General features: G+C 46.1%; 1 protein-coding gene across 1 annotated transcript in view; it reads left to right on the top strand.

Annotated features, from left to right (window-relative positions):
• Positions 1-23915, top strand: part of LOC139472426 (calpain-A-like) — a 28392-nt gene that overhangs the window by 2836 nt on the left and 1641 nt on the right. Inside the window, exons 2-11 of the mRNA XM_071254904.1 lie at positions 795-932; positions 1188-1328; positions 7435-7631; positions 10810-10978; positions 12805-12885; positions 15870-15958; positions 16727-16899; positions 17108-17224; positions 18234-18370; positions 20447-20658. Of these exons, the coding sequence (XP_071111005.1) occupies positions 795-932; positions 1188-1328; positions 7435-7631; positions 10810-10978; positions 12805-12885; positions 15870-15958; positions 16727-16899; positions 17108-17224; positions 18234-18370; positions 20447-20658 (1454 nt within the window). The remainder of the gene's footprint in view (positions 1-794; positions 933-1187; positions 1329-7434; positions 7632-10809; positions 10979-12804; positions 12886-15869; positions 15959-16726; positions 16900-17107; positions 17225-18233; positions 18371-20446; positions 20659-23915) is intronic.

Raw genomic sequence — 23915 nt, 5'->3', positions numbered from 1 at the left:
GGTATGGCAGGCAGGCTGGCTGTAATGTAATGTAATATCCTAGTGTGGTATGGCAGGCAGGTTGTAATGTAATATCCTACTGTGGTATGGCAGGCAGGCTGGCTGTAATGTAATGTAATATCCTAGTGTGGTATGGCAGGCAGGCTGGCTGTAATGTAATGTAATATCCTAGTGTGGTATGGCAGGCAGGCTGGCTGTAATGTAATGTAATATCCTAGTGTGGTATGGGAGGCAGGTTGGCTGGCTGTAATGTAATATCCTAGTGTGGTATGGCAGGCAGGTTGGCTGTAATGTAATGTAATGTAATATCCTAGTGTGGTATGGCAGGGTGGCTGTAATGTAATGTAATATCCTAGTGTGGTATGGCAGGCTGGCTGTAATGTAATGTAATAGCCTAGTGTGGTATGACAGGCAGGCTGGCTGTAATGTAATGTAATATCCTAGTGTGGTATGGCAGGCAGGCTGGCTGTAATATAATATCCTAGTGTGGTATGGCAGGCAGGCTGGCTGTAATGTAATATTGGCATGGCAGGTATGATGAGTATAGTCATTGAAATGATAAGTAGAGGTGTTGAAATGATGAGTAGAGGTGTTGAAATGATGAGTAGAGGCATTGAAATGATGAGTAGAAAGAGGCATTGAAATGATGAGTGGAGGAAGTAGAAACCGTCAGATATTTGATCATTGTATCAGTGTTATCAACTGAATCTCTCACACAAATTCATTGAAATGAACTTATATTAATTGGAAAAAAACAATCACTGACTCCTTCAACAATTTCTTGTTAAACACAGAAACTTCAGTCAAGCGAGGAAGTGTTGCAGTCGCTGTCAGAGGGGGAACTATTTGAGGACCCATACTTCCCAGCATGCAACTCTTCTCTGCACCACAGTGATGGAGATGGGGCCGACGTGCAGTGGATACGACCTAAGGTAATTCCACGTGCAGCAGGGCAGCACACAGACCACATCCTTACCTTGTCAACTTCCAGGTGGGCTTAACCTAATCAGTTGTGTGGACAAGGCATCCAACCTGGGATTATAAGGTCTTTGGTTTACATCCCAAAATGGACTCCTTGTCACAAGACAGTGATGATGCAGTGAGATCTCATCACTGATGTTAATTTGAGGGTAGCCATGATATAGACAACTTCAGATAAACAGACTTATCTCCACCCTGGTTTCCAGGATCTGCTGTCCGATGGCGCTATGCCCGAGATGATGGTTGATGGTGTGACCAAGGACGACATTCAGCAGGGAATTCTGGGAGACTGCTGGTTCCTGTCCTCGTGTGCAGCAGTATCACAACAAGAACGCTTCATGAAGAAGGTAGGGAGATGCATCTTCCCCAGGCAAAAGAGTTCTAAAAGTCCAGTTTCCACCCTTGCCGACTTAGACTGGTATTATGGAGTTACATTTTGGCTGGACTAACGAGTCTATGCACGAAATCGAAATCCGGTTTGTAAACTGTCGTGTAGATTTTGGTCGATTGCAGGATTTGCAAAGCATGTGCACCACCAACTCATTGTCAACAGATATTTTCCAGATTTTTCATGTTTTAAATCAAGGTGCTCACATGAATTGATGCACTTTGCGATGTAAGACCCGTTTTATTGCAATATAGATCTTGATTATTGATCATATCGTCCTGACTGGGCGCCACCATTTTGTTTGAAACAAATACAAAAGTGATTCAAGAGGTGAAATCCATTTGGTCCATATGGGAGAGGCTTAGAAAGCTAATAACCATTAGTGGCGCTACAATCAAGCCCAGGAATTCCAGCCTAGTTCGGCAAGGGTGGAAACTGGACTTTTAAAGTCAGTCAACTCCCTTGGCCCAGGAAGATGACGGAGATACTGAAGAAGGTAGAAAGATGTAGATCCTGGGACGTAGAGATCGGACATGGCTGAGATGATACTGATGAACGATGTAAGGGGAAATCTGAAAAAAATATTCACATGCCCTTTGGCAAATATTGACTGTCAGAATCGATTTATCAGGATGACTCCATCTTCCTGAGGCAAGGGAGTTAACTGACTTTAAAAGTCCAGTTTCCACCCTTGCCGAACTAGGCTGGAATTATATGGCTCGATCGTTGCGCCACCAGTGGCTATTACCATTTCTGTCCCTTCTAAGCCTCTCCTATGGACCAATCAGATTCCACCTCTCGTATCACTTGCGTTTGCTTCACACAAAATGGTGGTGCCCAGTCAGGACGATCTGATCGATAATCAAGATCTATATTGTGATAAAACGGGTCTTACATCGCGAAATGCATCAAATCACGTGAGCACCTTGATTTAAAACATGAAAGGATTTGGAAAATATCTGCTGACAAAAAATTGGCAATGCACATGCTTTGCAAATCCTGCAATCGATCGAAATCTGCACGACAGTTTACGAACAGGATTTTGATTTCGTTTCGCGATTTTGATTGGACTATGCATAGACTCGTTAGTCCAGACAAAATGTAACTCCATAATACCAGCCTAGTTAGGCAAGGGTGGAAACTGGACTTTTATAGTCAGTTAACTCCTTTGCCTCGGGAAGATGGATGACTCAGGCTTTATGAATACTCTAAGGTCTGAAAATAAGGGTCTAATTCCATTTTATTATCCCCCGCCACGAAGTGGAAGGGGGATATAGGATCTTGAAAACCGTACCTTATTTCTTCACCAAACTTGGCACATAGATAGATCCAGTGGTGAACTGGTGCCTTTTGATAGTTTGGGATTTAAAAAAAAGTTTCCATGGCAACAACTTTGATTTAGACTGAAAATGGCGGTAGTCCTCGTTTCCGGAGCAGATCTTGAAAACTGTACCATATTTCTTCACCAAACTTGGCACATAGATAGATCCAGTGGTGAACTGGTGCCTTTTGATATTTTGGGATTTTAAAAAAAATATTTTTGAGTTTCCACGACAACGACTTTGATTTAGACTGAAAATGGCAGTAGTCCTCGTTTCCGGAGCAGATCTTGAAAACCGTACCATATTTCTTCACCAAACTTGGCACATAGATAGCCCTAGTGGTGAACTGGTGCCTTTTGATGGTTTGGGATTTAAAAAAAAGTTTCCATGGCAACAACTTTGATTTAGACTGAAAATGGCGGTAGTCCTCGTTTCCGGAGCAGATCTTGAAAACTGTACCATATTTCTTCACCAAACTTGGCACATAGATAGATCCAGTGGTGAACTGGTGCCTTTTGATATTTTGGGATTTTAAAAAAAATATTTTTGAGTTTCCACGACAACGACTTTGATTTAGACTGAAAATGGCAGTAGTCCTCGTTTCCGGAGCAGATCTTGAAAACCGTACCATATTTCTTCACCAAACTTGGCACATAGATAGCCCTAGTGGTGAACTGGTGCCTTTTGATGGTTTGGGATTTAAAAAAAAGTTTCCATGGCAACAACTTTGATTTAGACTGAAAATGGCGGTAGTCCTCGTTTCCGGAGCAGATCTTGAAAACTGTACCATATTTCTTCACCAAACTTGGCACATAGATAGATCCAGTGGTGAACTGGTGCCTTTTGATATTTTGGGATTTTAAAAAAAATATTTTTGAGTTTCCACGACAACGACTTTGATTTAGACTGAAAATGGCAGTAGTCCTCGTTTCCGGAGCAGATCTTGAAAACCGTACCATATTTCTTCACCAAACTTGGCACATAGATAGCCCTAGTGGTGAACTGGTGCCTTTTGATGGTTTGGGATTTAAAAAAAAAAATTTTCAAGTTTCCATGGCAACAACTTTGATTTAGACTGAAAATGGCGATAGTCATCGTTTCCGGAGCAGATCTTGAAAACTGTACCATATTTCTTCACCAAACTTGGCACATTGATTGGTCTAGTGGTGAACTGGTGCCTTTGGATAGTTTCTATTTTTTTATGAGTTATTTTTCGAGTTTCCATGGCAATGACTTTGATTTAGACTGAAAATGGAGGTAGTCCTCGTTTCCGGAACGTAGTATATTTCTTTACAAAAAGGCCCCGTGAACATAGTTCACAGGAGCTAATGCATTGCACACACCTGACATGTCATATTGGCGGGGGATGTGAGTATTTCATGCTTGATTCAAAATAGGGTATGTAGGCTCCTTGTAGTTTCAACCCTGCAACTGTGAGTAGTATGGTAAAATTATGGTAAATATTTTCATGTGGGTTCTTTGTTTTGTCATGAAGAGTAGGTAAGACATGTACAAAGAAAGGGTCAGTACCGTATATCATGTAGCGTAAGGTAGGTTGTGTCATTGGACCCATGAAGAGTAGGTAAGACATGTACAAAGAAAGGGTCAGTACCGTATATCATGTAGCCTCAGGTAGGTTGTGTCATTGGACCCATGAAGAGTAGGTAAGACATGTACAAAGAAAGGGTCAGTACTGTATATCATGTAGCCTCAGGTAGGTTGTGTCATCGGACCCATGAAGAGTAGGTAAGACATGTACAAAGAAAGGGTCAGTACCGTATATCATGTAACGTAAGGTAGGTTGTGTCATTGGACCCATAAAGAGTAGGTAAGACAGGTACAAAGAAAGGGTCAGTACCGTATATCATGTAACGTAAGGTAGGTTGTGTCATCGGACCCATGAAGAGTAGGTAAGACATGTACAAAGAAAGGGTCAGTACCGTATATCATGTAACGTAAGGTAGGTTGTGTCATCGGACCCATGAAGAGTAGGTAAGACATGTACAAAGAAAGGGTCAGTACCGTATATCATGTAGCCTCAGGTAGGTTGTGTCATCGGACCCATGAAGAGTAGGTAAGACATGTACAAAGAAAGGGTCAGTACTGTATATCATGTAGCCTCAGGTAGGTTGTGTCATCGGACCCATGAAGAGTAGGTAAGACATGTACAAAGAAAGGGTCAGTACCGTATATCATGTAACGTAAGGTAGGTTGTGTCATTGGACCCATGACGAGTAGGTCAGACATGTACAAAGAAAGGGTCAGTACTGTATATCATGTAGCCTCAGGTAGGTTGTGTCATTGCATGAAGAGTAGGTAAGACAGGTACAAAGAAAGGGTCAGTACCGTATATCATGTAGCCTCAGGTAGGTTGTGTCATCGGACCCATGAAGAGTAGGTAAGACATGTACAAAGAAAGGGTCAGTACCGTATATCATGTAACGTAAGGTAGGTTGTGTCATTGGACCCATGAAGAGTAGGTAAGACATGTACAAAGAAAGGGTCAGTACCGTATATCATGTAGCCTCAGGTAGGTTGTGTCATTGGACCCATGAAGAGTAGGTAAGACATGTACAAAGAAAGGGTCAGTACCGTATATCATGTAACGTAAGGTAGGTTGTGTCATTGGACCCATGAAGAGTAGGTAAGACAGGTACAAAGAAAGGGTCAGTACCGTATATCATGTAACGTAAGGTAGGTTGTGTCATTGGACCCATGAAGAGTAGGTAAGACATGTACAAAGAAAGGGTCAGTACCGTATATCATGTAACGTAAGGTAGGTTGTGTCATTGGAACAATGAAGAGTAGGTAAGACAGGTACAAAGAAAGGGTCAGTACCGTATATCATGTAACGTAAGGTAGGTTGTGTCATTGGACCCATGAAGAGTAGGTAAGACAGGTACAAAGAAAGGGTCAGTACCGTATATCATGTAACGTAAGGTAGGTTGTGTCATTGGACCCATGAAGAGTAGGTAAGACATGTACAAAGAAAGGGTCAGTACTGTATATCATGTAACGTAAGGTAGGTTGTGTCATCGGACCCATGACGAGTAGGTAAGACATGTACAAAGAAAGGGTCAGTACCGTATATCATGTAACGTAAGGTAGGTTGTGTCATCGGACCCATGACGAGTAGGTAAGACATGTACAAAGAAAGGGTCAGTACCGTATATCATGTAACGTAAGGTAGGTTGTGTCATTGGACCCATGAAGAGTAGGTAAGACATGTACAAAGAAAGGGTCAGTACCGTATATCATGTAGCCTCAGGTAGGTTGTGTCATTGCATGAAGAGTAGGTAAGACAGGTACAAAGAAAGGGTCAGTACCGTATATCATGTAGCCTCAGGTAGGTTGTGTCATCGGACCCATGAAGAGTAGGTAAGACATGTACAAAGAAAGGGTCAGTACCGTATATCATGTAACGTAAGGTAGGTTGTGTCATTGGACCCATGAAGAGTAGGTAAGACAGGTACAAAGAAAGGGTCAGTACCGTATATCATGTAACGTAAGGTAGGTTGTGTCATTGGACCCATGAAGAGTAGGTAAGACATGTACAAAGAAAGGGTCAGTACCGTATATCATGTAACGTAAGGTAGGTTGTGTCATTGGAACAATGAAGAGTAGGTAAGACAGGTACAAAGAAAGGGTCAGTACCGTATATCATGTAACGTAAGGTAGGTTGTGTCATTGGACCCATGAAGAGTAGGTAAGACATGTACAAAGAAAGGGTCAGTACCGTATATCATGTAACGTAAGGTAGGTTGTGTCATTGGACCCATGAAGAGTAGGTAAGACATGTACAAAGAAAGGGTCAGTACTGTATATCATGTAACGTAAGGTAGGTTGTGTCATCGGACCCATGACGAGTAGGTAAGACATGTACAAAGAAAGGGTCAGTACCGTATATCATGTAACGTAAGGTAGGTTGTGTCATCGGACCCATGACGAGTAGGTAAGACATGTACAAAGAAAGGGTCAGTACCGTATATCATGTAACGTAAGGTAGGTTGTGTCATTGGACCCATGAAGAGTAGGTAAGACATGTACAAAGAAAGGGTCAGTACCGTATATCATGTAACGTAAGGTAGGTTGTGTCATCGGACCCATGAAGAGTAGGTAAGACATGTACAAAGAAAGGGTCAGTACCGTATATCATGTAGCCTCAGGTAGGTTGTGTCATCGGACCCATGAAGAGTAGGTAAGACATGTACAAAGAAAGGGTCAGTACCGTATATCATGTAACGTAAGGTAGGTTGTGTCATTGGACCCATGAAGAGTAGGTAAGACATGTACAAAGAAAGGGTCAGTACTGTATATCATGTAGCCTCAGGTAGGTTGTGTCATCGGACCCATGAAGAGTAGGTAAGACATGTACAAAGAAAGGGTCAGTACCGTATATCATGTAGCCTCAGGTAGGTTGTGTCATCGGACCCATGAAGAGTAGGTAAGACATGTACAAAGAAAGGGTCAGTACCGTATATCATGTAACGTAAGGTAGGTTGTGTCATTGGACCCATGAAGAGTAGGTAAGACATGTACAAAGAAAGGGTCAGTACTGTATATCATGTAGCCTCAGGTAGGTTGTGTCATCGGACCCATGAAGAGTAGGTAAGACAGGTACAAAGAAAGGGTCAGTACCGTATATCAACACTTATTAGGCCTAATTTAAAAAACTATGGATGGGTTTACAGCTGTTTTGAAGACTTTTCAGGATCAAAGACAATTCTTCATGTTGATTTGCAGATAATGCCAGAGAGAAATCAGCCTCTGTGTGGAGAAGAGTACAAGGGCATTGTGTGTTTCCAGTTCTGGCGTTACGGCAAATGGATACAAGTCTACATTGACGATCGACTGCCGGTGCAAAACGGAAAGCTTATATATGCTCACTGCACTGAACAGAGAGAATTCTGGGTAGCTCTCATTGAAAAAGCATATGCAAAGTAAGTCAATTGTTATGTGAATAAGTCCCTTGGTCTTGAGGTCCCTTGTCTTGAGGTCCCTTGTCTTGAGGTCCCTTGTCCTGAGATCTGTTGTCCTGAGGTCCCTTGTCCTGAGATCCCTTGTCCTGAGGTCCCTTGTCCTGAGATCCCTTGTCCTGAGGTCCCTTGTCCTGAGGTCCCTTGTCTTGGGCTCCCTTGTCCTGAGGTCCCTTGTCTTGAGGTCCCTTGTCCTGAGATCCCTTGTCCTGAGATCCCTTGTCCTGAGGTCCCTTGTCTTTGGGTACCTTGTCCTGAGGTCCCTTGTCCTGAGATCTGTTTGTCCTGAAGCCCCTTGTCCTGAGGTCCCTTGTCCTGAGATCCCTTGTCTTTTGGTCCCTTGTGTTGAGGTCCCTTGTTTCCTGATCTTGAGGAAAGACAGTGTCAAGCGCCAGATGGTCTTCAGTATGAAGATGTTCAACACATTGTATCTTGAAATCCGCCACATTTTCGCATGACAACGATGGCACTGCTTCAAATGATCACCCGGCCGGGAGACCACATTGGCAATCTCGACCTACAAGACACTGCCCCCCATCAAAGGTGCCCCCCTTTGGAAATTCTTCGGCCCCATGCCTTTTTATCTGTATTGCCAAGCTGATCAAGCAGCTGCTACAAGGCACAGCCGTTTCAGTGGTGTCCTGAGCACTTACCTGCTCACCTCTGCCTTGTGCATGTGATGTCTTGAAGATCCTCTTATGGAGGATGCTTCCTCTTCTTGTCTTAACATGCTTCCTCTTCTCGTCTTAACATGCTTCAATCCTGAAAGTGATGATTGATAGCTTTTACGAAGCATTAAAAGAGATGCCTAGCTTGCTCACCCTACTGTATGTCGGAGATAGTGTTGTGGTCTGTCTTGTAGAACTGATTGGCTGGAGACCCTTCCGGATTGGTTTTAAGTCGTAGGCCGAATATATCTCTATTCCAAGCTACCCAGTCATTCTTGTAACGATGTCCTACGTAAAACCATGTGACTCATGTTATACCCGATTATTTGTGCAGAAACAACTGAAGCTGATCTAAGAGATACTTATTTAGACTGAGTTATTTTTTCCAGAGAAAGGGCCCTTTGTGTGTATTAATTTCACATTTAATCATTTTTTTTATAGACAAATAGCGGCCCTAGTGCCCATCTCTTCATCAGGCTTTATGGGGCTGTTTTTTATAGTTTTTGTTCACTACTATATGAACAATCAAACTTCTAATGAGCCTTTTGGCAGGGGGTAGTGATAACCCTGTTCTTTGTTTTGTCAACATCTCCCTCACTCCCAAGGGAACACTCAGTACATCCTTATCATATGTTGAGTAGCATAACTAAGGAATGGATAGTGATGTCAACTTCTTCACTTTGTGTGAGCAGCATTCTGATGTTAAAGATGTCCTGTGTTTGGATTCTGTTGGGTACTGCGTCTAGTAGATGGCCTGTGTTTGGATTGTGTTTGGTACTGCCTCTAAAAGATGGCCTGTGTTTGGATTGTGTTTGGTACTGCCTCTAGTAGATGGCCTGTGTTTGGATTGTGTTGGGTACTGCGTCTAGTAGATGGCCTGTGTTTGGATTATGTTTGGTACTGCCTCTAGTAGATGGCCTGTGTTTGGATTGTGTTTGGTACTGCCTCTAAAAGATGGCCTGTGTTTGGATTGTGTTTGGTACTGCCTCTAGTAGATGGCCTGTGTTTGGATTGTGCTGGGTACTGCGTCTAGTAGATGTCCTGTGTTTGAATTGTGTTTGGTACTGCCTTTAGTAGATGGCCTGTGTTTGGATTGTGTTGGGTACTGCGTCTAGTAGATGGCCTGTGTTTGGATTGTGTAGGGTACTGCCTCTAGTAGATGTCCTGTGTTTGAATTGTGTTTGGTACTGCCTCTAGTAGATGGCCTGTGTTTGAATTGTGTTGGGTACTGCCTCTAGTAGATGTCCTGTGTTTGGATTGTGTTTGGTACTGCCTCTAGTAGATGGCCTGTGTTTGGATTGTGTTTGGTACTGCCTCTAGTAGATGGCCTGTGTTTGGATTGTGTTTGGTACTGCCTCTAGTAGATGGCCTGTGTTTGGATTGTGTTGGGTACTGCGTCTAGTAGATGGCCTGTGTTTGGATTCTGTTTGGTACTGCCTCTAATAGATGGCCTGTGTTTGGATTGTGTTGGGTACTGCCTCTAGAAGATGAAATATTTGTGATGATTTACATGACTTATGTAGTTTTGTGAAGCTGTTACAACTTTTCCCTGTGCATGTGTTCAAGTAATGTGTTTATTATCATGAACATGATGAGTAGGTTTTGAAGCTAGTGTGTAACGTCAAGTGACTTGCATGTTGTTATCCCCCGGTATATAGAAATTGGTTCCGTCCATCCATCTGTGCATGTGTGTGTGTGTGCGTACGTGTGCGTGTGCGTGCGCGTGCGCGTGTGCGTGTGCGCGTGTGCGTGCGCGTGTGTGTGTGCGTGTGCGTGTGCGTGTGTGTGTGTGTGTGTGTGTGCGCGTGCGCCCTGAAATAGTTTCCGGAGCATAACTCAGAAACAGTTAAATATTTCTCTACGAAACTTTGCAGGTGTATCAGACTCATGCGAACTGGTGCCTTTTGCTATTTAGTAATTTTAGACATTTTTTTTTTTTTTTCCATGGCAACAAGTTGGACTTAGGTTCTATAGGGTAGAATTCGTTTCCGGAGCATAACTTCAAAAACTTTAAATACTTTCTTACACACCTTTGCCTGACTACCACGCACATAGTGAACTGGTGCCTTTTGCTATTTAGGAATTTTAGAAATTTTTATTATTTATGTTTCCATGGCAATAATTTGGAAACAATAAGGGTAGGGTTCGATTCCGGATGATTTTTTTCACATCTATCAGACACATGCTCAATTGTTGACTTTTGCTATTTATGAATTTTAGAAATTTGTATTACTGGGCATTATTTCCAGAAATATTTCCTTGCCAAACATTGCACGTCTATATATAAAGCACATACTGAACAGAACTGGTATCATTTGATATTAAGGAGTTTTAGAAATGTTTATTTTAGAATTTCCATTGCAGCTATTTTGACATGGGCTAAGAAAAATGTTACCTGGTTTGGGACCATAACATGTTAAAATGGGCGGGGGATATTGATGACTTCGTTGACTATACGTTTGTTGTGGTTGCAGGGTGCATGGGTCCTACGAGGCCCTGGAGGGAGGTCAGACGATGGATGCCCTGGTGGACCTGACAGGCGGGCTAGCGGAACGGTACGAACTCGAGGACTACAACCCCAACATGTTCAGGCAGATCCTCCGGGCGCACAAGACCGGCGCCTTCATTGCCTGCTCCAAGAAGGTAGGATCGTATTGTATGGGGTAGAATAGGTCTTCAGCAACCTATGCTTGCCGTAAATGGCTACTATGCTTGTAGTAAGAGGTGACTAACGGGATCGGGTAGGTCAGGTTTGCCGACTTGGTTAATGCATGTCATTGTATCCCAATTGCGTTCATCTAGTGATGTCAATCACTGGATTGTCTGATCCAGACTCGATTATTACAGACTGTTGTCATAAAGCTGGAATATTGCTAAGTGTGTCGTTTAACAACAAACACACAAACAAACAAACAAAATGTGTGTTCAATAAGGCAAGTTGTTGTCAAAGTATCCATGACCATGACAAAGACACTGTGTTTCCCCTAAGTTGGGGTTTCCGTTGTGTTGGACACCTCTCGGAGTTCAAGAAACAAGAAACAAGAGGTCTCCAGTGTCTGTGTGAGTCAAGCGAGGACAGTGGGGACGGACTGTGCCTGGCCGATCATTGACCTGAAGGTTGGTCATTGTACCATCTGTGTGAGTCAAGTGAGGACAGTGGGGACGGACTGTGCCTGGCCGATCATTGACCTGAAGGTTGGTCATTGTACCATCTGTGTGAGTCAAGTGAGGACAGTGGGGATGGACTGTGCCTGGCCGATCATTGACCTGAAGGTTGGTCATTGTACCATCTGTGTGAGTCAAGTGAGGACAGTGGGGACGGACTGTGCCTGGCCGATCATTGACCTGAAGGTTGGTCATTGTACCATCTGTGTGAGTCAAGTGAGGACAGTGGGGACGGACTGTGCCTGGCCGATCATTGACCTGAAGGTTGGTCATTGTACCATGCTTTCTGTCACCAGCGTCCTGGTCAAGACAAGATTGGGCTTCTGGAACACACTTGCTTGGCTTCTAGAACACTCATGCTGGGCGTCTGGAACACACATGCTGGGCTTCTAGAACACACTTGCTGGGCTTCTGGAACACACTTGCTGGGCTTCTGGAACACACTTGCTTGGCTTCTAGAACACTCATGCTGGGCTTCTAGAACACTCACTCTGGGCTTCTAGAACACTCACACTGGGCGTCTGGAACTCACATGCTGGGCTTCTAGAACACTCACACTGGGCGTCTGGAACTCACATGCTGGGCTTCTAGAACACTCATTCTGGGCTTCTAGAACACTCTTGCTGGGCTTCTATAACACACATGCTGGGCGTCTGGAACACTCATGCTGGGCTTCTAGAACACTCACACTGGGCTTCTAGAACACTCACACTGGGCGTCTGGAACACACATGCTGGGCTTCTAGAACACTCATGCTGGGCTTCTAGAACACTCACTCTGGGCTTCTAGAACACTCACACTGGGCGTCTGGAACTCACATGCTGGGCTTCTAGAACACATATGCTGGGCTTCTAGAACACTCATGCTCGGCTTCTAGAACACACTTGCTGGGCTTCTAGAACACACATGCTGGGCTTCTAGAACACTCATGCTGGGCTTCTAGAACACTCACTCTGGGCATCTAGAACACTCACACTGGGCTTCTAGAACACTTGTTTATGTCTGTTCTGCAGCCTTCATTGGGAAAATCTTTGAGTCACATTATGCCTGGTATGGTAGGCAGCCACAGGCATCTTGTCAATTGAGATTGGTGGACATCAAGACTGCCAGCTGACTGGTGTGTTCACCTGTTGCCTTGGAGACAGGTGTCAGCTGACTGGTTGTTTGCTCATTATGATGGAGACTAGATTCAGCTGACTGGTTTGTCTACTGGTTACCATGGAGACTAGTGTCAGCTGACTGGTTTGTCTACTGGTTACCATGGAGACTAGTGTCAGCTGACTGGTTCGTTTACTTGTTTGCAGGGGGACTGGAAGAGTGGGAACAACGCGGATGCTAATGGTCTCGTCTCCGGTCATGCATACACTATCACAGGAATAAGAAAGGTAGGATTGGACAATGATTGGAACAGTAATGTCACATGGCTTTCAAGAATTTTCACTCTCAGGGGGTGGGGTAGCCACGCTCACTCACTCTCAAATTCTCACAATGTTCAGGTTTCTATTCTCTCATTATTTTTTGGTGACAAAGGGTAAATTGATTGAAAATGTGCATTTATGCAATGTAAGTGATCTAAAATATTTGCTCTAGGATGATATTTGAACATTGTGAAACAGGGGAGCAAGGTATGTTGGATCTCACGGATGTGATTTCTCCTTGTAGAGTCTGTTGTGGACAAGAACATGCCTGATGTCAACATGGTCAAGAGGAATATTTAAGATTATGCTATTAACTAATTTGTCATTTCATTTTATGATTAGAAAATTTCACAGTTTAATATCTTGATATTCGTGATACCATCTGCTGAATGATTCCGGCCAAAGGTGGAACAGATTGAAAGCTCAACTGATCTGCTGACTGGTAGCTTAAGGCCAGACACTGCACCTTACAGTTGACAAAATGCTTCACAAGTATTTGTTAGTTTTAATTGGTTACAACTTGGAGGTATACATATTAACAATTGAAATAGAGTCTTTTCCAGGTGATGCTGCCACCGGTTGCCATGGAAACATCCAAGATGGCCGCCGCAAGCCTGAAAAAGATGGAAATTAGATTCAGTTTTTCTCTAAGACCAATAAAGATATTTATAAAATTTCAGTTGTATAACAAAGCTTGTATGGTGTTGGGTGCAATGACAGAAAGAAAAATTAAAAAAAGACTGGCATATATTTTTAAAATATTTTTTCAAAATTTCCCATTTTTTAGGTTGATTTTTACCCATAATTTATTTTTTAAAATCAAAATGGCCAACAAATTTCAAAAAGTCTCTCTGTTATTGCGTAAAGTAATCCTCTGCCTATATGTACACCAAATTTCATCCAAATCGGGCCAATAACGGTTGAGATCTATGTTCACTAAGATCCAAAATGACGTTAATGGAGAAAATGAGGAAATAAGTTTGTATATGGTTTTCTTCCTTCAGCACCTATTAAACAGTTACAAGATCTTAGTTTACTGATGGGATGTATTCAAGATACATAAAACAATGCATGTACAAAGAAATAACAGGACTTAAAACTCCCCAGCACCATACAACAAGCCTTCAGCTGCCTCAACATGAACTCGGTCCCTTTTTTTAGCCTCCCACTTTGCACTACGTTCTATCTTAGATGTCTCCTGGCTTTGTTTCCTTGCTTTGAGGGTTCTCACATTATCAAGTCTTTCAATAGAAGCTGCTGTTATTTCATTAGCTTCTATTGCAAGCTTGTTCATTACCTGAGTAATGTGACATGTACCCTCATTGAACGAAGCTATTGCAGACGCCACTGCCCGATGCAACCGCCTTGCATCCAAAAAGACGGTCTTCGGACAACGGGACTAGATCACGGAATGCAAGCATTCATTAGCATTCTGTGTCTTGCCTTTCACCATCCTCTTAAGGAGGTTTTCATCAGACATTCTTTGATACACAGGTACCATCTTTTCTGCAATTTCTGCATCGAGACAATGTCTGATGTTGACAAAACTTCCTTAGTATTTTCAACAACAACCTGTGAAAGAATGTTTTGTTTTTGTTGTAATGTCTTAGGATGGAGACCTTCCATTCCAAAAAACAGACAAAACCTTTTCATTGCAGCATGACCAAGTCCTACCTCTGACAGAGCATAAAAATGTCATTGACCTGAAAGGGATTGGTACCAGATTGATTACCTGACCTTTGTGAAGTGTAATTTTTTGCAACACACATCTGACAGTTTTGACATAACGTTTACAGCAAATCCAAATCTATCAAAATTGTCACTCTTTTCAAACAATAAAAGACCCCTGTTCGTGACATGATAGGCATTCAATCTCTTGAAAAAAAATAATTCATTTGTCTCATGTCAATAGACATCCATTGAGGTTTTGGTTCATCATTGTCAAGCACGGGAGATTTGATATTTTCAGCAGCTTTAAATTTTGATAGTTTTATGTCGCTGCGTGAAGTTGCATTCAATAAAAAAAAATTCTCACCTTCATTGTCTCCAACGGGGATGTTTTCCCCAACGGCGTGGTCCCCGGATGATTCCGATGCATCTAAAACGTCCAAGCTGTCAGAATCTGACACGGGGATGATCGCGCAGTCAACACGGGTCGTAACTCTAACACCGCATTTCGAACGTGCCTGCTTCAACTGACTTGCCCTTCGCCTCCTATTCTAACCATTGGCGTGTTGTGACACGTGTTTTGACCTCATTTTAAAAAAATACAACAATTTTCAGTTAAGAAAATATCAAAAACGATGTTTGCCTGTCAATCTTTCGCAAAGCAGCCGCCATTTTGTATACCTACCGGAAAAGACCGGTGTTTTGTTGCTAAGCCGAATGTTGCATTGTGGGATACGTTTTACTTTATTTGGATCGAACGAATATTCCCGAATGTTGCATTACGGGATATTTCTCCTTAAATGGTAATTTACGTACGAATGACTCGCGGGAAAAACCGACGATAGCCTCACGTGGAATATCTATTTTTAGAATGTTTTTGCACAGAAAGATGGCGGAAACGATCAGCTTTCTATCGATGTATAACATGAAGGGGTTCGTTACAGCTGCGGGGGCGTTGTCATGGGTGAAAGTTCAGGGTTTTCCACATTGATTACGATCATATTTAAAAACAATACCACACATTATGATTTAAATAACGTTTTTTATTCAGTAAATATACACAATATCGTAAAAAACATGTTGCATCACAAAGTACATGTATTATATATGCGAAAAAAATCAAAATCTCGATTTTGACATATTGAAGCAATTATGTTAATTTAAGGTGCCGTGTCTGGCCTTAAGGGTGCCAGCCATCATCCACAACAGTAAAGCTTTAACATGTCTTTAGGAAATGTTGTTACCAAGGTGAAGTGTTGTTACCATGGTTACAATGTTTTCAGATCCACCACGAGATGGGTGAGGAGAAGCTGCTGAGGATCAGGAACCCATGGGGAGACGCGACGGAGTGGAAAGGCTCATGGAGTGACAAGTAGGGGGCATAACTCTATCTACATTATTTGATCTGGCTAGATTGTCCCCCCTTATTTGAAACAGCAGTGAAATATATCCCATAGATGAGGTCGCACTTGTTTTTGTCCCATAGGTCAGGGTTGCATGTGGTCCCATAGGTCAGGGTTGCATGGGGTCCCATAGGTCAGGGTTGCATGGGGTCCCATAGGTCAGGGTTGCATGGGGTCCCATAGGTCAGGATAAATTCCTACAAAAATAAGGGGTGGTTAAAGCGTTCACTCGTCACGCCAAAGACCCGGGTTCGATTCCCGACATGGGTACAGTGATATTGCTCACTCGGGGTGTGATGCACACTCTGTGTTTCCGTGTTTCCCTGTTTCCGTGTTTCCATGTTTCCCTGTTTCTGTGTTTCCCTGTTTCCGTGTTTCCCTGTTTCCCTGTTTCCGTGTTTCCCTGTTTCCCTGTTTCCCTGTTTCCATGTGTCCGTGTTTCCGTGTTTCCCAGTTTCCATGTTTCCGTGTTTCCCTGTTTCCATGTTTCCATGTTTCCCTGTTTCCGTGTTTCCCTGTTTCTGTGTTTCCCTGTTTCCGTGTTTCCCTGTTTCCGTGTTTCCCTGTTTCCATGTTTCCCTGTTTCCATGTGTCCGTGTTTCCCAGTTTCCGTGTTTCCCTGTTTCCCTGTTTCCCTGTTTCCATGTGTCCGTGTTTCCCTGTTTCCCTGTTTCCGTGTTTCCCAGTTTCCGTGTTTCCCTGTTTCCCTAGCAAGTACGTTCCATGTTTTCTTGCAGCGATGTCAACTGGGAGTGGGTGGACGATGACACCAAGGACAGTCTGGGGCTTGAGTCCCGGGATGATGGAGAATTCTGGATGTCCTTCAAGGACTTTTGTCGCCATTTCCAGGAAGTCACCATCTGCCTGACTGGTCCTGACTTTGATGGGGATGGAGTGTCTGACAGTGCAGGTAGGGAAATAGGACTGATATGTCACAGATACTGTGCACATCAAACCGCACAACTGTAAAAATACACATTGTCTCATGAACACCACTAAGCTAGATACCTTTCGTTTCATGAATGCCATTAAGCCACATACTTTTTTACCCATTGTTTCATGAACATCGTCAAGCTGGATGTGTTTTGACCTCATTGTCTCAATGTCTGTGATTGCAGGTCACTTTGTGAGACTTGATGGCAGCTGGGAGGAAGGCGTCAATGCCGGAGGATCCCGCAATGATCTCAAGCTGTTTGCTACCAACCCGCAATACCTCCTCACTCTCACACATCCAGGTAGTCTTGTGTTGCTAAGTAACCATGGTAACAGTCTGGGTGTATCCGAATTTAACTGTGTCCCTTACTGTAAAAATAGGCAAAAATTGTTTGGATGAAACCAGGTATGCCAGCTATTGTAATGTAAGCCCTGCTGTAGGTGCCATTGTATGCCCTGCTGTAGGTGCCATTGTACGCCCTGCTGTAGACGGTATTGTAAGCCCAGATTGTTCGGCCTGTAGGTGCCATTGTATGCCTTGTAGGTGCAATTGCACGCCCTGAAGAAGGTGCCATTGTATGCCCTGACGAAGGTGCCATTGTACTCCCAGATAAAGATGCTGCTGTATGCCCTGATAAAGGTGCCATTGTATGCCCTGATGAAGGTGCCATTGTATGCCCTGATGAAGGTGCCATTGTATGTCCTTATGAAGGTGCCATTGTATGCCCTGATGAAGGTGCCATTGTATGCCCTGATGAAGGTGCCATTGTATGCCCTGATGAAGGTGCCATTGTACGCCCTGATGAAGGTGCCATTGTACGCCCTGAGAAAGGTGCCATTGTACGCCCTTATGAAGGTGCCATTGTATGCCCTGATAAAGGTGCCATTGTACGCCCTGATGAAGGTGCCATTGTATGCCCTGTTGAAGGTGCCATTGTACACCCTGATAAAAGTGCCATTGTAGCCCTGATGAAGGTGCCATTGTATGCCCTGATGAAGGTGCCATTGTACGCCCTGATGAAGGTGCCATTGTATGCCCTGAGAAAGGTGCCATTGTACGCCCTGATGAAGGTGCCATTGTACGCCCTGAGAAAGGTGCCATTGTACGCCCTTATGAAGGTGCCATTGTATGCCCTGATAAAGGTGCCATTGTACGCCCTGATGAAGGTGCCATTGTACGCCCTTTTAAAGGAGCCATTGTACACCTTGGTAAAGGTGCAATCGTACATCCTGATGTTGGTGAGCCACTTATTGTTTTGCAACAACCTCCTCCTTGCACCTGACTTGATGTTTTTTCAATGCTTGACCAAGATGACTTCAACCAAGACACAGACGATGCGGAGAGTGAAGGCAAGTGCAGCGTCGTTATCGCGCTGATGCAGGAACACAGGGTCTCCAGTTACAGCGTGAAGGACAAGCGGCTGCAGATCGGCTTTATGCTGTACAAGGTGAACCCATTCATGGCTTAAGCTTCACCACAGGGGTACTTTGTTCTTCCTGCTCTGCTCTGCTCTCCTATGTTCTGCTCCCCTCTGCTCTCTTCTGCCCCCCTCTGCTCTCCTCTGCCCCCCTCTGCTCTCTTCTGCTCTCCTCTCTTCCCCTCTGCTCTCTTCTGCCCCCCTCTGCTCTCCTCTGCCCCCCTCTGCTCTCTTCTGCCCCCCTCTGCTCTCCTCTGCCCCCCTCTGCTCTCTTCTGCTCTGCTCTCTTCCCCTCTGCTCTCTTCTGCCCCCCTCTGCTCTCCTCTGCCCCCCTCTGCTCTCTTCTGCCCCCCCTCTGCTCTCCTCTGCCCCCCTCTGCTCTCTTCTGCCCCCCTCTGCTCTCCTCTGCCCCCCTCTGCTCTCTTCTGCTCTCGTCTCTTCCCCTCTGCTCTCTTCTGCCCCCCTCTGCTCTCTTCTGCCCCCCTCTGCTCTCCTCTGCCCCCCTCTGCTCTCTTCTGCTCCCCTCTACTCTCTTCTGCCCCCCTCTGCTCTCTTCTGCTCCCCTCCCCTCTCCTCTCCTCCCCTCCCCTCTGCTCTCCTCTGCCCCCCTCTGCTCTCTTCTGCCCCCCTCTGCTCTCCTCTGCCCCCCTCTGCTCTCTTCTGCCCCCCTCTGCTCTCTTCTGCCCCCCTCTGCTCTCTTCTGCTCTCCTCTCTTCCCCTCTGCTCTCTTCTGCCCCCCTCTGCTCTCCTCTGCCCCCCTCTGCTCTCTTATGCTCTCCTCTCCCCCCCCTCTGCTCTCCTCTCCTCCCGTCTCCTCTGCTCCCTCCCCATCTCCTCTGCTCCCTCCCCATCTCCTGTGCTCCCTCCCCTCTCCTCTGCTCCCTCCCCCTCTCCTCTGCTCCCTCCCCCTCTCCTGTGCTCCCTCCCCTCTCCTCTGCTCCCTCCCCCTCTCCTCTGCTCCCTCCCCCTCTCCTGTGCTCCCTCCCGTCTCCTGTGCTCCCTCCCGTCTCCTCTGCTCCCTCCCCCTCTCCTCTGCTCCCTCCCGTCTCCTGTGCTCCCTCCCCTCTCCTCTGCTCCCTCCCCCTCTCCTGTGCTCCCTCCCCTCTCCTCTGCTCCCTCCCCCTCTCCTCTGCTCCCTCCCCCTCTCCTCTGCTCCCTCCCGTCTCCTCTGCTCCCTCCCCTCTCCTCTGCTCCCTCCCCCTCTCCTCTGCTCCCTCCCGTCTCCTCTGCTCCCTCCCCTCTCCTCTGCTCCCTCCCCATCTCCTCTGCTCCCTCCCGTCTCCTCTGCTCCCTCCCCTCTCCTCTGCTCCCTCCCCATCTCCTCTGCTCCCTCCCCTCTCCTCTGCTCCCTCCCCCTCTCCTCCCCTCCCCTCTGCTCCCTCCCCCTCTCCTCTGCTCCCTCCCTTCTCCTCTGCTCTCCCCTGCTCCCTCCCCATCTCCTCTGCTCCCCTCCCCTCTCCTCTGCTCCCTCCCCCTCTCCTCCCCTCCCCTCTGCTCCCTCCCCCTCTCCTCTGCTCCCTCCCTTCTCCTCTGCTCTCCCCTGCTCCCTCCCCATCTCCTCTGCTCCCCTCCCCTCTCCTCTGCTCCCTCCCCTCTCCTCTGCTCCCTCCCTTCTCCTCTGCTCTCCTCTGTTCCCTCCCCCTCTCCTCTGCTCCCTCCCCTCTCCTCTGCTCCCTCCCCATCTCCTCTGCTCCCCTCCCCCTCTCCTCTGCTCCCTCCCCCTCTCCTCTGCTCCCCCCCCCTCTCCTCTGCTCCCTCCCCTCTCCTCTCATCTCCTCTCCTCTGCTCTGCTGGATCTTCTGGTCCAGACTTGATAATTTACAAACCGCCGTCATATAGCTGGAATATTGCTGCGTTAAACAACAACCAACCATCCAACCCATGATGTGATCACTGTGGACTGTCACTGAAACCTTCATTGCTTGTAGCCTGACTAGCATCCATTAATGATCATCTTGGCTTCTCTGCTCAACTAGTTCATATCACAATGGACATTTGTAATGGGGACATTCTATAAATGTGCAGTCAGCAGATGTTCAAGATGATATAAATACTGCCATGGTACACTGAGAAAGAAAACAACTGTGTGTAATATCTCTCCCCCAGACGGAAGCCAAGCAAGATCAGCTTCCGGCCAAACACTTCCGCTACCACCCAGACTGCGGCAAGTCGGGCGTGTACATCAACTATCGGGAGGTCAGCGGCAGATTTGAACTGGACCCCGGCCATTACGTCATCATCCCATCCACGTTCATGCCAAACTGCTCAGCCAAGTTCATGTTGAGAGTGTATGGGGAGAAATCATTCCATTTAGAAGGGTGAGATAGATTTAGGTTAAGCTTTAAGGATTGGAAGAATCAACATTGGCACATGTTTTGTCAGAATGTTTTGTACTGCAGGAATATGAAAGAATCTATGAAAAATATTTTTCCCTTTTGTGATTCCAGGGTGGATTAGGATCCAGTACCCCATGCTTGTCTCCCTATAGGCATTCCATGGTAGATTAGGTCCCCAGTACCCCTTGCTTGTCTCCCTTTTGGGATTCCAAGGTGGATTAGGTACCCAGTACCTCATGCTCGTCTCCCTGTAGGGATTCCAGGGTGGATTAGGTCCCCAGCACTCCATGCTTGTCGCCCTATAGCGATTCAAGGGCAGAATAGTTCCCCAATACCCCATGCTTGTCTCCCTGTAGGGATTCCAGGGTGGATTAGGTCCCCAGCACCCCATGCTTGTCTCCCTATAGGGATTCCCGGGCAGAATAAGTCCCCAGAACCCCATGCTTGTCTCCCTATAGGCATTCCAGGGTGGATTAGGTACCCAGCACCCCATGCTTGTCTCCCTGTAGGGATTCCAGGGTGGATTAGGTCCCCAGCACTCCATGCCTGTCGCCCTATAGGGATTTCAGGGCAGAATAGTTCCCCAGTACCCCATGCTTGTCTCCCTGTAGGGATTCCAGGGCAGAATAGGTCCCCAGTACCCCATGCTTGTCTCCCTGTAGGGATTCCAGGGCAGAATAGGTCCCCAGTACCCAATGCTTGTCTCCCTGTAGGGATTCCAGGGTAGATTAGGTCCCCAGTACCCCATGCTTGTCTCCCTGTAGGGATTCCAGGGTAGATTAGGTCCCCAGTACCCTATGCTTGTCTCCCTGTGGGGATTCCAGGGCAGAATAGGTCCCCAGTACCCCATGCTTGTCTCCCTGTGGGGATTCCAAGGCAGAATAGGTCCCCAGTACCCCATGCTTGTTTCCCTGTGGAGATTCTGGAACAGAATAGATTCTGAGTACCTCATATTTTAAAACTTTTCCTCCTTAATGCATTTACAGCTGTTTTCTGACAGAGACGAACTGTGTGAGATCCAGCTTCTGAAGAAAAGTTGTTCCAACCAGTAGAGGCAGCACCCTTGGACAGTCAGCACGTGACCCAAAACACATAACTGCTTTGTCACCTCCACGGACATACTTTGTATCCCTTGTGGAAATTAAAGCCTATTGTTTCAAAACTTTGCTTGTTTCTGCATTCATCTTATGTTGTTACATGTTTATGGTCTGTTGATGGTCTGGTGATGACGCGATGATGGCGTGGTGACGGCGTGGTGACGGCGTGGTGACGGTGTGGTGACAGTGTGGTGATGGCATGGTGATGGCGTGGTGACGGCGTGGTGACAGTGTGGTGATGGCGTGGTGATGACGCGATGATGGCGTGGTGACGGTGTGGTGATGGCATGGTGATGGCGTGGTGATGATTCCCACCTTTTCTGGTCTCATCAGTAAACGGGCACACGGCGATGGTTCTCTCGTTCGACTGGAGGACAGCGTCTGTATTAGATCTTGCAGATCTTCACTGTGCACACTTATATAGCATCTTTGACCCCTTCACCATAAATAACCAGATACCCACTTCCAGGATAATCGTTGACTGGTCAGGACTAGGCGTCTCTCATATCACGACATCCACTGTCTTCTTTGTAGACATCGCCGGCACCAACGCTCCTCTATCTTGCCTTAGTGCCTGTGTTCCTCCCATAGGCTCTTCCACGTCGCGTGCGGTGCTGCTCCTGCGTTTTTATGCAGAACTCTACCACACAGTTCATTGGGGATTGTTTGTGTGTGGAGATTGCACCTCATTTCCGGCTCCAATGCGTTTTCTTGATGGCTGCTCAGGGTGATTTCCATGTTATGTGTCATGTACTCTGACTGTAAACAGCTCCGACCGTAATTAGGTCAACTGATATTGGAAGCAGTGCAATGTATTTCTACAGATTGGTTTGCATTCTTACTCATACACATGGTGCAACCACTCAACCAGACACCTGTCGCAGTCCATCCATGTGCAGAGTAACAGTAGACCTCCGCTACCAGCATGGCAGTCGTGAGGCACCAATTTTCATTGCCCCCTTGCTATAAGAACAGGAGCGCTTATACCGTGTTCAAGTTCCGACTGACTGGTTAAGTCGATGCCTTGGCATTCACCGTGAGCTAAAAGCGCTTTTCCCGGCCTTGCTGGCAGATCATCCTCGGCCACGCCCAGTTGATCATATCCATGGACAACATCACCATTGTGTGGTGTTTGAGGAAACAGGGTACTCTCCACTCTCCATCCCTGCTAAACCAGATCTTCCGCTTCCTCAACTTGGTGGTCAGCCTAGAGCAGTGCTTTCTCATTCAGCACTTACCAGGTTGAGAGCATGTTCGGTACAGGCTGGACATGGTGGCTCCCTCGGGTGGTAGCTCCACTCAGACGTGTTCCACTTGATCCTCCAAAACATCGTCTCCCCCAACATTGATCTGTTCACCACATCCCAGAACTGCCAGCAGACAGACTACATCTCACCGGTGCCGGATGGGGAGGTTAATCCGCATACGCTCTTGTGCCTCCTGCTCTCCTTCCCAGGGTTCTTCAAATGTTGGAAGCCCCTCGACCATTAACTCTGCTCTTGCCTTCTTGGTCAAATGAAGAATGACGAAAATCCCCGAACTTTAGGCCTTCGTTTTGAAGATCAGTAAGCCAAGTTCAGACCTCCTGGTTGGGATCTGTACGTGGTTTGACTAGCTCTTCAGATGGCTGCCTTCGAACCACTTGTCTTCCTTCTATGACCTTATGAAGATAACGGTGTTCGCACTGGCTCTGACTACCGCTGCACGGGTCAGTGAGCTTCACGCCCTTGAGGTGTCCGGTTCAAACGCGGTACTCATTGCGTTGTGTATCTTGAACTGTGCTGGGACTTAATTGCTAAGAATCAACTCCCAGGACTGCCTGATGAACATTCAACTCCCTCTCCTCTCTCGTCCATTGTGGGTGAAGACGATGAGCCCCTACCTCTGTAATGTAGCCATGGAAGATGTTGCCGCGTTCACAGTTTTGGTCCCCTGGTTGTAGCACAACAGGTCACCAATCCCTGACACCACTGATGCTCAGATAACCTACTGGTGTTAATCACCCCAGACTAGTGGGCTCTACTGCATTCCGCATTCGCTCTTAGGTCAGCTCTAGTTTTCGGCTACCCACCTCATTCTATTTCTGTCACCTATTCGGGGTTTTCCTTTGTGCATCAACTCTTGTTTCCTGACTACAGGAGT

The sequence above is a fragment of the Haliotis cracherodii genome, unplaced genomic scaffold, assembly GCF_022045235.1.
Source record: "Haliotis cracherodii isolate W230 unplaced genomic scaffold, xgHalCrac1.p SCAF_24, whole genome shotgun sequence".
NCBI lineage: Eukaryota > Metazoa > Mollusca > Gastropoda > Lepetellida > Haliotidae > Haliotis > Haliotis cracherodii.
This window is presented reverse-complemented; position numbering and strand designations above follow the sequence as displayed.